Genomic DNA, 14,675 nt, shown 5'->3' on the forward strand with positions numbered 1-14,675 from the left:
CCGAATAGCTATTTGTGTAATAGTCAAGAAAGTCCCCAGCTTTCTGCAGAACTTATTACTAAGTGCCAACAAACAGATGTTGAGCCACTAACATACAATTTCACTGGGGACTATAGTTTACTGTAATGTCTCTAAGAGCAATGGGTTTTCACTTGGGGGCAGTTTTGCCCCCAAGGACATTTGGCACTTCCGATATCTAGAAGAAGAGGCCAGGGATGCTGCTAGACATTCTACACTGCAGGGGACTCTACTTACAAAAGAATCATCTGACCCAAATGTCAAGAGTACTGTTGAGGAACCCTGCTCTAAAAAGATCGGTAAACAGGAGTTCCTGTCTTGGCTCAGTGGTTCATTAACCTGACTAGTATCCATGAGGATGCTGGCCTCGCTCAGTGGGTTAAGGATCTGGTATTACCATTAGGTGTGGTATAGGTCACAGAGGTGGCTCAGATCTGGCATTGCTATGGCTGTGGTGTAGGCAAGCAGCTATAGCTCCCATTTGATCCCTAGCCTAGGAACCTCCATACGCCACTGATGAGCCCCCCCCTCCAAAAAAAAAAAAAAAATCAATAACCAACATCTTTCCTTTAAAACCATCTTTCTTGGAATAATGAGACCATCATGGTTAAGTGAGACTTTTTTTGTCTCTCCATTTTCATCTATAGTCAATAAAATACCGAGAACTCAAAAGGTCCCTTTTTGCCCAACACAACAAGAGGCCAGATAATTCCACACATCAATACATTTAAAGGCAGGTGGACTGGAACACAGAGGTGGTGGGACCTAGGAAATGGTGGAGGTGGTGCCTGTGAACAAAGCTCCCAGCCATGGTAGCTGAGCCTGTAGCACCAGAGAACCAATAGCAGCAGGAAAAGCACCACTCAGGATTCCTTCTTCCTGACTGCAGTGGCACTCATGGTCATAAGTAACTAGGCAGTAGCAGCAACAGCAGGACTGGGACCTCATCCCTTTAGCCATAGAAGTATCCACAACCCTGGCCTCCTGCCCCCCTTTCCACAGCAGCAGAACCCTTGAGCCCAATAATAGTAGGTATGACAGAGGTGCCCATGTGATCCAGGCTCTTATAGCCACACACTTCTGTCCCATGAGAAATCAAGGCCTATGATTCAGACAAAACAGAAGAGGCCCCCATCCTGGGGTCCCAGATAATGGCACCAGCAACACTGACAGGAGCAAAGCACCAGTGATCCCAGAGGTGCAAACAATGACACCTCTGACAGGTGGAGGGTGGTAACTACCCACCCTCATAGATAACCAAAGGCAGCTCATGCAGCAGAAACAAAAACCAACTTGGGCTAAAGTGCCACTTACTGGAAAAGAAAGGCTTCTAATTTCTAACCTGCTAAATCATTAGAATCAAGTGGGGGTGGGAGGTGGAAAGCATCTTTACCAAATAAATGTGTCTGCTACTACAGAGGTGCTAGCTAGCAACAACACAAGCACCAGGAATCACAGTAACACTGTACCACAAAATGAAAGTGACAGTTCTCTCGCACTCAAACTTAGAGTCATGGAATGCTGCAATCTAATTGAACGAAGTTAAAAAAAAAAACAAAAAACAAAAAACAAAGACAAAAAACAAAAAAACTTTTAGGAGGAAACTCAATGAGCTATAAAAAAAATTCAGAAAGGCAGTTCAACAAGGTCAAAAATAAATAAATGAGCAGAAGGAATGATTTACCAAAGAGAATGAAACCAAAAAAATAACCAAAAAACTCTGGAGCTGAAGAACATGTTAGAAAGCATTGGTAATGTGGCAGGCCATGTGGAAGAGAGAATTAACAAGCTCAAAGACAGACATTTAGAAATAATACAAGTAGAAGAGAAACAATTATGGTATTTTTTAAAATGAGGAAATTATATGAGAGCTGACTCTATTAGGAAGGGAAAATATTAGGATAATAAGCATCACAGAAGGAGAGAAGAGAGTAGAGAGTTTAAAGAAGTAATGGCTGAGAATTTCCCAAACTTGGAGAAGGAACCAGCTATACAAGCCCATGAAGCTAAGTGATCACTTAATTGCCTCAGAGCAAAAAAACCTTCTCCAAGCCTTATATTGTCAGAAGTCAATGGCAAAGAATTTTAGGTAGTCAGGAAAGAGAAAAAGAAAATTTCCTGACAAAGGAACACACATTAGGCTACCATTATACTTACCAGCAGAAAGTCTACAGGCCAGGAGGGAGTTGAATAACATATTCAAAATATTCAAAGATAAAAATTTTCAGCCAATAATGCTCTACCCAACAAAGTTATCATTCAGATATGAAAGAGAATCAAAGACCTTCCCAAACAAAAGTGGAGGCAGTTCATCACCACCAGACCTGCCTTATATAAGAACTCTTACAAGGAGCTCTTAGATTAGAAACAAAAAGGCAAAAGTACACCAAACTTTGAGTGATAGACATAATCAGAAAACTGAAACATTATGAGGTTTTTAAACTTATAACAAAAGGAAAAAAGGAAAAAAAATATACCTAACATTTGGTAACAAACTCACAACATAAAAAATGCTAATTTGAGACAACAAAAAAACACAAAAGGGATGAGGAAAAGGATGGAACCCATATAGTCCAGTGAAAATAAGGCGCTATCAAGAGAAAAGGACTATTTCATCTCAGACTTTTTATACAAACATCATGGTAACCACAAAACATAAACCTAGAACAGAGATATGACGCAAAAAGAAAAAACTGAAAAATCATAGAAAAACATTAAACTAAAATGTTAGACAGAAACACATTAAAAAAAGGAGATATAGAGCAACCAGAAACAAAAGATTAAATGGCAGTACTAAGTCCTCAACAATCACCCTAAATGTAAATGGGTTGGACTCATCAAAAGAAAATGTGGGTAGAGATAAAAAATAAGACCCAACTATATGATGCCTCCCCGAGCCTCAGCTCAAAGACATACACTGAAAGTGAAGGGATTCAAGAGAATAGGTTAAAGTAAATGGCAGCCAAAAGAAGGCAGGTATAGCCATGCTCAGACACAGTAGACTTTAGGCCAAAAAAAGTAATGAGACAAAGATGGACAATACATAATGATAAAGGGGGAAATTCATCAAAAAGAAATAACAGTCATTAATATATATACATGCATTTAACTTATGAGCAAGAAAATATATCAAACAACTATAAAGAGACCTAAAGGGAGAAATTAATGGCCACACAGTAACAGGAGGGGACTTTAACACCTTACTCACAGCAAAGGATAGATCATCCAGACAAAGTCAACAAGGACACAGTGGTCTTCAAGGAGACATTAGACATTAAAACTCCCTCAGTTTTTGTCTGAATTGGATTTGCTGGACTTGTACAGAACATTTCATCCAAATCCAGCAGAATACACATTCTTCAAGGCACATGGATTTTCTCAAGGAACAATCATATGTTGAAACATAAGTTGACAAATTTAAGAATCTTGAAATCATATCAAAAACCTTTTCCAATCATAATGGTGTGAAATGAACAATCGACTACAGGGAGTTCCCACTGTGGCTCAGTGGAAATGAACCTGACTAGTGTCCATGAGGATGTGGGTTTGATCCCTGGCCCCATGCAGTGGGTTAAGGATCTGGCATCGTTGTGAGCTGTGGTGTGGGTCGCAGATGTGGCTCAGATCCCACACTGCTGTGGCTGTGGCATAGGCCTATAGCTGCAGCTCTGATTCAGTCCCTAGCTTGGGAACTTACATACGCTGTGGGTGCAGTCCCTAAAAACAAAAACAAAAAAATCGACTATAGGAAGAAATCTGGCAAAGTCACGAATATGTAAAGACTGATCAACATGCTACAAAACAACCACTGAGTCAAAGACATCTAAACAGAAGTCACTAAATATCTGAAGAAAACTGAAAACAAAAACATTGCAAAATCTATGCAATAAGACAGAAGTGGCACTAGGAGGTAAATTTACAACAACACAGGCCTACCTCAAGAAACAGGAAAAATCTCAATCTAGACTTATACCTAAAGAAACTAGAAATCTAAGAACAAATGAAACCCTAAAATTATCAGAAGAAATAAAGATCAGAGTGAAAATAAATGAAATAGAGAAAAAGACAATATAAAAGATTAAACTACGAGCTAGCTCTTTGAAAAACCAAAATTTAAAACCTTTAGCTAGACTCAGTAAGAAAAAAAAAAGATAAGGTGCTGACAAATAAGGACTTGGAAACAAGAGGAGAAATGACAACAGATAACACACAAATACAAAGGACAACCTAGAATAAATGGCGACATTCTTAGAATAACACACCAGGACTAAATCATGAAGAAATGGATTTGAATAGACAGATCACTCATACACAAATTGAAACAGTAATCAAAAACCTCCCAAAAAACAAAAGCCCAGGACCGTAGAACTTCACAGCTGAATTCTACCAAACATTCAAAGATTCAATACTCATCCTTCTCAGTATCTTCTAAAAAATTGAAGAGGAAGGAATGCTTCAGAACGCATTTTGCCAAATGATATTAAAACCAGACAAACATAAAAATTATAGGCCAATAGCTTCTGTAATCCTGCGCCACAGATGCAAAAAGTCTCAACAAAATATTAGTGAACCAAATACAATAATACATCAGAAAGATCATACACCATGATCAATGATCAAGTGAGATTTATTCCAGTGATGTAGTTCGATATCCACCAAAAAGAAAAAACAAAAAGCCAGCTAATGTTCTAGACTACATTAAACAAACTCAAGGATGGAGGCCATAGCATCTCAATAGATGGAGAAAAAGCATTCACATGATTCAATACACAGTTAACAAAACTCTTATAAAGTGGTTATAGAAGGAACATGCTTCGAAATATTTAAAGCCATATTTGCCAAACACACACACAGCTAACATACTCAACAGTGGAAAAAATGAACACTATCTTTCTAAAATCAGAAAAATAAAAGAGGCCTCTTCACCACTCCTATTCAACACAGTATTGAATCTAGCCAAGGCAGTTAAACAGGAAAGATAAAACACATCCAAATTAGAAAGGAAGTAAAACTGTCATTATCTGTGAGTAACCGAGTTTTATAAATAGAAAACCCTGAAGACTCTACCCAAAAAAATTAGGAATAATAAATATGGTAAGGCTGCAGGGTTCAAAAACATGCAAAAACCTATTATATTTCTGTATGCTAACAATGAGCTAGCAGAAAGAAAATAATCCCACTTAAAATCACTAAAGAATAATATACCTTAAAATAAATATAGCCAAGGAGGTTAAAAGGCAAAAATTGAAGACACAAATGTAAAGATATCCTGTGTTTATGGATTGAAGGATTTAACACCATTAAGATGTCCATATAATCTAACAAAATGTTCAGATTCAATTCAATCCCCATCAAAATCCCAAGAACATTTCACATAAATAGAGTAAATTGAACAAAATTCCTAAAATTTATGTGGAATCAAGAAAGCCTAAGAGCAAAAGCCAAAAGGCAACATCATCCTGAGACTAAAAAACAAAGCAAGTATGACACACTCTGATTTCCAACTACTGCAAAGCCACAGCAATGAAAACAGTATCATACGGGCAGAAAAGACAGATACAAAGACCAATGGAATGGAATTCTAAGCCAAGAAGTAAACCTACCTGTACATGGACACAGTTTACGACAAGGAGCAAAAAAACATATGATGCAGAAAGGACAGTCCCTTCAATAAATAGTATTAGGAAAAATGAACAGCCAAAAATGAACAAAAAAACAAAAAATGAAACTACACCACTATCTCAAACCATATGCACAAATTGACTCACAATGGATTAAAGACTTGGATGTTAAGACTTGAAACCATACAACTCCTAGAAGAAAACATATGCAAAACAGTTTTTGCCATTGGTCTTAGCAGCATCTTTCTAGCTATTATCTTCTCAGGTAAAGGTAAGGAAAATAAAAATTATCAAATGGGGCTTCATCAAAACAAAATGCTCCTGCACAGCAAAGGAAACCATCATCAAAATAAAAGACAACCTAGTAAATAGGTAAAGATATTTACAAATTGTATATGACAAGGGGGTAATATCCAAAATATATAAAGAACACATACAACTTAATACCAAAAAACAACCCAAATAAAAAGTGGATAGAGAAGCTGAATATACAGGTTTCCAAATAAGACATACAGATGGTCATCAGGCCCATGAATAGATATTCAATATCATTCTTAGAGAAACGTAAATCAAAACCACGAGATATTACCTCATGCCTATGAAAATGGCTATTATCAAAAACACACAAAGTAACAAGAGTTGGCCAGGATGTGGAGTAAAGGGAATACTCCTGTATCATTGGTGGTCATGTAAATTGGTGTATCCACTATGGAAAATAATATGGATAGTCCTCAAAAAATGAATAGAGCTACCATTTAGTCCAACTATCGCACTCCTGGGTATTTATCCAAAGAATATGAAAACACTAATTTGAAAAGCTAAATTTACCCACATATTCACTGAAGAATTATTCACAATAGCCAAGGTATAGAAACAATGTGCCCATCGGTGAACAAATGAATCAAGTAGATATGGTATACACACGCAACAGAAAACTAGTGAGCCATTAAAAAGATGCAATCTTGCCATTTTCAATAATATGGATGAGTCTTGAAGGTATTATGCTAAGTGAAAAAAGTCAGAAGGAGAAAACAAACATCATATGATGTCACTCATGTGGAATATAAAAAATACAAAATAAATGAAAAACAAAACAAAAACAAAGACACAGAGAACGGAGCATTGGTTACCACAGAGGAAAAAGCAGTGGGGGAGGGCAAAATGGCTAAAGGCTATCAACTGTATGGCGACAAATGGAAACGAAATTTTTGCTGGTGAGCATGGCGTAGTGTATGCACAAGTAGAAATGTAATGTTGTCCAGGTGAAATGTATGAAGTGTATGTACCAGTGTTACCTCAAACAAAATAAATCCAAAAACTAAAACTCAAACATTTCTTTTGCTCCAAACTCACACCTCTCCTAACTTTTTAAAACTAAAAATATCAGGTGAGACTCAGTAAACAAGTAATATTTTAAGAACTTCGTAAGCTGCATATAATTCTTTATTCATATCATTTCATCTACATTTGATTTATTGAATGCACAGAAGTAAGCTTATGATTAATAGAAGTGGTTAAGAAATGAAAGACCCATGATAAGTAAAACTAAATTATTACAGAAGGAAGACTCTGTTATAAAAAAAACTACAGGACATTGGTTTGAAAATTTTAGAACATTTTAGGAATTTAGGTAGGTATGAAGTATACATGTTAAGTTTAATGTCCATTTTGTCAAAATGTCACAAGGTATTATCAGAATCAGAACTACTAGGACCTAGTTTTCAATGGATCCAAGTGGCTTATATTGCTTTTATGTCATTGCCACCTTTCCTCCATACTTCTAATCCAGTTTTAAAGATGACTTTTTCTTTTCAACATTTCCTCTTCCTTAAATTAAGTCACCTATACACTTTCTTTTTAGGTACAGTCTAATGAAAGCAACTATTTTCAAAAGTTCACATTTCCTTTGTTGAACTAGTCAACATGACTACACAAATTACATTGCACAAAAATTAAAATGGTACTTTGATTGTTAGCTGGGAAATTTTAGAGGCTAAGAAATCAATTTGGGTAATTTTAAGTTAAAAACAAACAAACAAAAAACCTTCCACTTGATTTTACTAAATCAGCCAACAGAGGACTTTTTTGGAGGGATAGGTACAAAATTACCTTAATTATAGCTATGTAATATTGCCTCTGAAAATAATCATTTTCTTTCCCATTTCATTCGACAAATGAAGGTCTAATTTCTTATATACGCTAAGTTTTGAATCTGATCGTATCTAATGTTATGGGGAAAATGAACACTTCTGAGTTAATTACCCAAAATAAGCATTCTCTGACAAAGTGAATAAATTTTCTGTGTTAAAACTGATGATTCTATGCATGCATAATTAATATCGACACATGGTTTTATTCAACTAAAAATTTTATTACATAATATCTGTCTATATGGTTATATTAGATACATAATGTTTTCTTTATGTAATAAAGTTTATATTATAAATCAGTTAATTGTTATACAGGGCTATTCCCAGTAGAGTAGGACATATTCCTTTTGTCTGTAATGCTAATACATTTTAAGTACTAGTTTACAGATTTTCTAAAGTGACAATAATATGCTCATGGGATGAATAATCGGCATCAATCCAGTCACAAAACACAGTCTAAATAAAGGTCAAGTTTCAGTAAAAATGTTGTCAGTTGTCAAGCGTCAATAGAATACGCTTTAAATTTGTTTGCTATCTCTCTAATATGTTCTCAGAAGAGTTTTCAGAAGTTTGATGGTCTATAAAATCTGTTTTGTCATTTAATTGTATTTAATAATTACACAATACATCATTGCTAATGTTGTCAAATCTGAAGTTATCGTAAAGAACATTATTGACTAGGTTTTTTTTATCTTGAGGAATCAGAGTCTTATGTATGCCTTTATTTTACTATTATTAGGAATTCTTGATTGTTTTTAAAAATTTCTCATTGGTTTTCATTTGTTTTAGGTAGCTCATTTTTATTTATATCCATATTAACTGTGTTTTATTGCAGAATGCTATTCATATTTATAGATCTATAAATTGAGAAGACATACCTAGAAAAGTAATGCACATGCTAGTCTTGTTACCTACCAAAAGTGGTTTCATGTTATAAAAATATGATTACATTTTTATGTCACATTAAAAAAATCCTGAGAACAGAACTATACACATTTCATATTTTTGTATAATCTATGTATCTATTAACATAAATATATAAAACATTAATTTATCTGTATTAACAAAAAGTCTCATTTGGTTAACACATTTTTGGTAGCTGGTTTTGTTAGCAAAATTATTCAGTACTTTGCTTCATATTACATGATTGTGTCTTTAGCTATGCAGCATGGAGTGAAATCTTGCACTTTACAAAATAAAATGTGGCCTTAGCCTTCACAATTCCACAACTGAAATGTCTGATCCTAGTTCAGTAATCTGTTTCTGCAATTACGTAAAGTTCAATATATATTATAAAACATTCCTTTTCATATTGTCAAATCCTCATTAGTGTAATTTATAAAATTGATAATTAATCAGATTGAATTACTTATGTTTATAAACCATGAATAACGCTAGTGTTCATAAATAAAGAAGTTGTTGTAGGGTTTATAGCAAGTAACCTTTCAAGGAAAATACATTAGTGGGCCAAATATTGTTTACACTTACCAGTTCTTCCTGTAGTTGGGAAATGAGTTCATCCTTCTCTTTCAGCTGCAGCTTCAGCATTGAGCATTCATCTTTCATTATATCCTATAAAAACATCAAAGAGATGGCATAGTAATCTTAGCCCTTTTACTTTGCTCCTGATAAGGAAAGTCAGTTTCACACAGTAGGAGGTAATTGCCTATGACTAATGAAACTGAAATTTCCTCTACAGTGTAATATTTTTCATAAAATATGCTGCAAAATAAGCTAATGTATTCATCAATATTGTGCTATATATGATATATACATTTTTTTCTTATAGTATCTTCTTTTGATCTCCCCTTCTTCATTCTGTTGACTAAGACAGAAATCAGGGATTCATCCTAAATTCTGTCCTCTGGTTCCTGTGCATACATAATCAGCAGAATAATAATTATACTAAAAAGACATACTTTACCTACTATTTGTTCCCCTGTTATAATTAAGTATTATTTCTCAAATGAATGGCCATGTTATAGGCTTTATGTATCTATTTGGGCCTTAAATCTTGTCACTGTACGTGAACACTCAGCCACAGCCTCCATGTACGTTCAATCCATGACTATTACTCTATGTTAGAAACTCACAAATATTTAACCAAGACCTATCTACCAAGCTGCAATCCACAAATAAAACCACCTACTGAGCATATACTCGGCATTGTCCTATAGACATTCCAACTCAAACTCCACCTCAACATCTTTTTCCTACCACAAAAATCATTTCTACTTATTTCTCCATTATCTTATTTCCTAAAATAAGCAGAAAAGCAGAAAAATATCCCATCCTCTCAGCTCATACTCACTATGAACCAAATCTGGTACCCAATTCTTTGATCTCTATTTCCAGGGTATTTCTTGGGACTCCCTCACTCCTTTCTGTTTCTTGTGGACTTATCATAGGTATCCATTGCTTATCTGACTTACTGCACTAAGTCTCTGAGTCAGTTCTATGTCTGTCACTTTCCCTATCTGCCAGAGGTATTTTCCTAAATGGGAATTACATCATTTCTTACTATAACAGCTAATCACTTCTTTCAAGAGAAAAAAAAAGTCAAAAGTCTTTTGACTTTTGGCATAGCATATGGCGCCTCTCATCCTCAGCTACTTGCTTATTTCTGGAGCATCAGTTTTTCATTCCCAGCTTCATACAACCTGTTCTCATTCCTACAGAACTGAGATGCAAAATGTTGTTTCTTATCTCCTTTCTTTACACATGCACATCTCTGCATTAACACTGCCATCTACCCACTGCATCCCTCAATTCCCCACAATTTCTCATGATCTGGGAGGTATTTCAAACATTACTCCTTATTCCAGTAGGGAGCTTTCCCTTGTTAGCTGAGTTATGTTTCCCTTGAGGGAGGGCATGCTCCATAGCATCTAAATCATACATCATTTCATACAATACTAACACTTCAAGTGTTTGCTTGTTTCCCAGCCTCATTAAACTAGTTTCTGCTCCCCACCCCCTAAGCAGATAGACTATTCATTAGCATATTACCAGCACCAAGCATTGTACACCTGAGATACTCAAATCCATGTTTGCCTCCCCTAAAATTACCCAATAAACAGTATTAATAGGAGAATTCTAACTTTTTCTGAATTTTTTCATCCTATCTGAGCTGACAAGGAAGAAACAGCTAATGGATTAGAGGAAAGAGTATTTTTTTTGTCTTTTTTTGCTATTTCTTTGGGCCGCTCCTGCGGCATATGGAGGTTCCCAGGCTAGGGGTTGAATTGGAGCTATAGCCCCCTGCCTACGCCAGAGCCACAGCAACGCAGGATCCGAGCCGGGTCTGCAACCTACCCCACAGCTCACGGCAACGCCGGATCATTAACCCACTGAGCAAGGCCAGGGATTGAACCCGCAACCTCATGGTTCCTAGTCAGATTCGTTAACCACTGCGCCACGACGGGAACTCCAAGAGTATCTTTTAATTGTGGGTCTCATGGTACTAATTTCTACTTCCTCTACTCAAAGCAATATGAAACACATGATTCAAATTTACTACTATCTCCTTTCCTTTGCAGACAGGCAACTGACTGGGAGGTGCTAATTATCTCTGTTCCTTTTATTGCAAAGTAACTTATTTCTTCCCTAAATGATGGGCTTTCATGGATAGAACTTATACTCATCATTTTAATATTTATTTTCATAGATTCTAAATATTACATGTTACAGTGTTAATGGTGAAAAAGGCTTAGCTTGCTCCACAATACAAACTTAGCAGACTTCAAAGGTAGGTGAGAGAAAAATCATGTCTCTAGAGACACTGAGGGGCAAAATTTTTGGCGCTTCAGTGAACACTCTGCGGCTCTGCCCAGGTTCACTGAGCACCACATGCATCGTTCTTGTGGAGGCTGATAACATCAGACTATAAATCTGATGACAAAAACTACTGTATTGATACTCTTATTTCCAAAGTCTTGTCTAATACCCACGTAAGAAAAACTAATTCCCGGGGAGTTCCCGTTGTGGCACAGTGGTTTACCAATCCGACTAGGAACAATGAGGTTGCGGGTTCTATCCCTGACCTTGCTCAGTGGGTTAAAGACCCAGAATTGCCGTGAGCTGTGGTGTAGGTTGCAGACGCGTCTCAGATCCTGAGTTGCTGTGGCTCTGGCGCGTACCTGCGGCTACAGCTCCGATTTGACCCCTAGCCTGGGAACCTCCATATGCCACGGGAGCGGCCCTAGAAAAGACAAAAGGACAAAAAAAAAAAAAAAAGAAAAAAGAAAAGAAAGAAAAAAGAAAAACTCCCTTCATAAAATAATAATGCTATCACATTTTCTCTAGGATAAAAATACTGAAGTAGAGTTCAGGGCACAAAAGCTTATCTTTATTTACCTTTATTTCACCTTTCTTAAAGAGTAGATCTATATGAAAAGAAAAGGAGAAGAATTGGGCAGGGGGATAGAGGACTATGATTCATACCTGACAAACCCTCTGCAGCTAATGGAGAAGCTCCAGAGTCCAGACTGCCTGGAAGAGATATCCTTGTGCTGGGAAGAGGATTAGGCTCTTAATCCACTCCCTGTTCAGCCATTGGTTGGGAGCTGCCTCAAGAACTCGATCTCAGCTGCTGTCAGTTATTCATTGCCTCAAACCATCCAGAGATGAGCTGGGAAGGTAAGGCAAGCCCTAAAGGCGGAACAGTTGGAGGCTGTCCGTTAACCACAGGACTTGCAGCTGGGTAGTGAGGCCTTTACTGAAAGTGGATCAGCCCCCATCTGTCTCCATTGTTTTTTGTCAAATAATTATCAACAATATTTTGTATATTAATTATTTTTTGTTGATTAATCTTAAATGAAGATTTACCTATATCACAGCAAATAGGGACTATGAAGAAAGTTGGTTTTCCAAAAACATGCCCAATTTACACAATTCTCTGATTTCCTGGGAAGCTTTTTCAAGAAATCCCTAATCTCACAGCTTTAAACCAGGTAGGTGCTAATATATCATTTTCACTTATTCATGGAATCACACATTTTAAGAATTTATCAGATGTCATCAAAAGCCAATTTGTGAAAGCCTTCTCTATGAATGACTTTGGAGATAAATCCCAGTTACCTAGAATATTATTTTCAGTCATTATGTGTACATGTGGCAAAATTCATAGAAGTTTCTGTAACACACAATGAAAACTCGAACAACACTTACTCTCAACTGAAAACTACTCTCAGGTGAATCAACAGTCCCTCAATTTTCCCATTATATTTGCAAAATTCTAGGATATATTTGATAGGATAATGTATTGAGTTAGAAATCCTTTTAATATGTAGAATTCATTGGATTTTAACATTCTCAGCTTTTAAAATAAGCTTATTCCACTTACCTCTAAACTAATGTAACCAGTTTAATTTTGTGCTTATTTAAATGCACATTATTTATGAAAATATATAATTGAATCATTATGGCATCCCCTGCTTCTCATTCAAGTAGATTTAATTTTATAACTAAAATTCAATTCTATATTTCCTAATTGAATATCTTTTCATAAATATGGAACTCATGGCATGGTAGATTAAAGCTGCCTACAAATCCTTTGCTGCTATTCCTGCCCTGTTCTTGGATCTGGGCTGGTCTTATGGCTGTGCCTGACCAGGGAAATGAATGGAAGTAATTCTATGTGACTTTCAGAGCTAAATTGGAAAAGACCTTTCAGCTTCTAAGACTGGTCTCTTAGAATGCTCCTCTCAGGTTCGTCCCTTGCAGAAAGAACAAATCAGTCTCGCTGACAAGTACAAATGACATTATACTTCCACTGAGAGCTTCCTGAGGACACCCACCATCAACAGGTGGCCATGAGGGTAAGCCATCTTGCGTAGCTTTGCTCAGTAGAGTCTTTAGTCTTAATTTTTTAAATTGAATATTTTGTGATTTAATTTATAATTTTGTGATTTAAGTTATATTTAGTGTAACTTTCAAACTTAGCTCATTTCATGCATAAAAGGAATATTGATTTATTCCTTATTATATAACCTACTAGAGAATCAGAAATACAGATATAAAAAATCCTTAAAAAATATCTTATTCTACTACTTTTATTTTCTAAATCTGGAACACTAGAGCCAGATACATGAATATTTGGGAAATTTGTCCCAAATTCAATTAGCTGACTCCCAAATTCAATTAGTCTCATATATCCTATAATTTATTTTTACCTGAATTAGAATTGCCTCATTGTTTAAAAGTTGTATGAACAGAAATCAAATGCCAAAAAATTAAAGGCAAGTGGAGTCTGTAAATCACCTTGAAAATGATCTTCTGCTGCAATTAGGAATGTATATTAAAGAATCAAATAATTTCCAAATCACAAACTGCCACGTAATTCTTCAGGTAAAATTATGAACATAAATCTTGGCAACTAGTGACAAAAACATGTCAAAACTGGTATTGAATTATCATGACTCTCTATTTATAGACTTTTGGTTCTCTCTCTAGAGGGTTTTATTAATTACGAGCTGTTACCTCATTGTTGTAAATGAGAAGGTCAAAAGATTAAAAAAGAAAAGAAACAGACAATTCTACCAAAGTAAACAAGGACAGACTGTTATGAACAAGTGGAAAAAAAAAAAAAAAAGGAGAAGAAATAGGAACATAGTAGAAGAGAACAACAGGGCAGAGATTAGAAAACTGAGTATATAATAATTGACAGTATATTTTGCAGCTCTACTTAAACAACTGACCTCATGTAATTCTAATGTTAACTTGGCTTTGAAGTAGCAAGCTATCTGCCACACCTGAGTAGCTAGTGAAATGAATCAGTGCAGGCATATAGTCATCTAAACAGAACCATAAGAGGACCTGCGATTCAAACAATGAAAACAAAGTCAATAAAAACACCACTCTAAATTCTTTATTGTTTCGAATATTT

The 14,675-nt window shown here is 35.8% G+C and overlaps 1 protein-coding gene across 2 annotated transcripts in view; it reads right to left on the bottom strand.

Moving 5' to 3' along the window:
• Positions 1 to 14,675, bottom strand: part of CCSER1 (coiled-coil serine rich protein 1) — an 823,961-nt gene that overhangs the window by 245,193 nt on the left and 564,093 nt on the right. For both annotated transcript variants that reach the window (XM_047798060.1, XM_047798062.1), the window contains exon 8: positions 9,278 to 9,361. In XM_047798060.1, coding sequence (XP_047654016.1) covers positions 9,278 to 9,361 — 84 coding nt within the window. The remainder of the gene's footprint in view (positions 1 to 9,277; positions 9,362 to 14,675) is intronic.

The sequence above is a fragment of the Phacochoerus africanus genome, chromosome 10 (assembly GCF_016906955.1).
Source record: "Phacochoerus africanus isolate WHEZ1 chromosome 10, ROS_Pafr_v1, whole genome shotgun sequence".
NCBI classification, from domain to species: domain Eukaryota; kingdom Metazoa; phylum Chordata; class Mammalia; order Artiodactyla; family Suidae; genus Phacochoerus; species Phacochoerus africanus.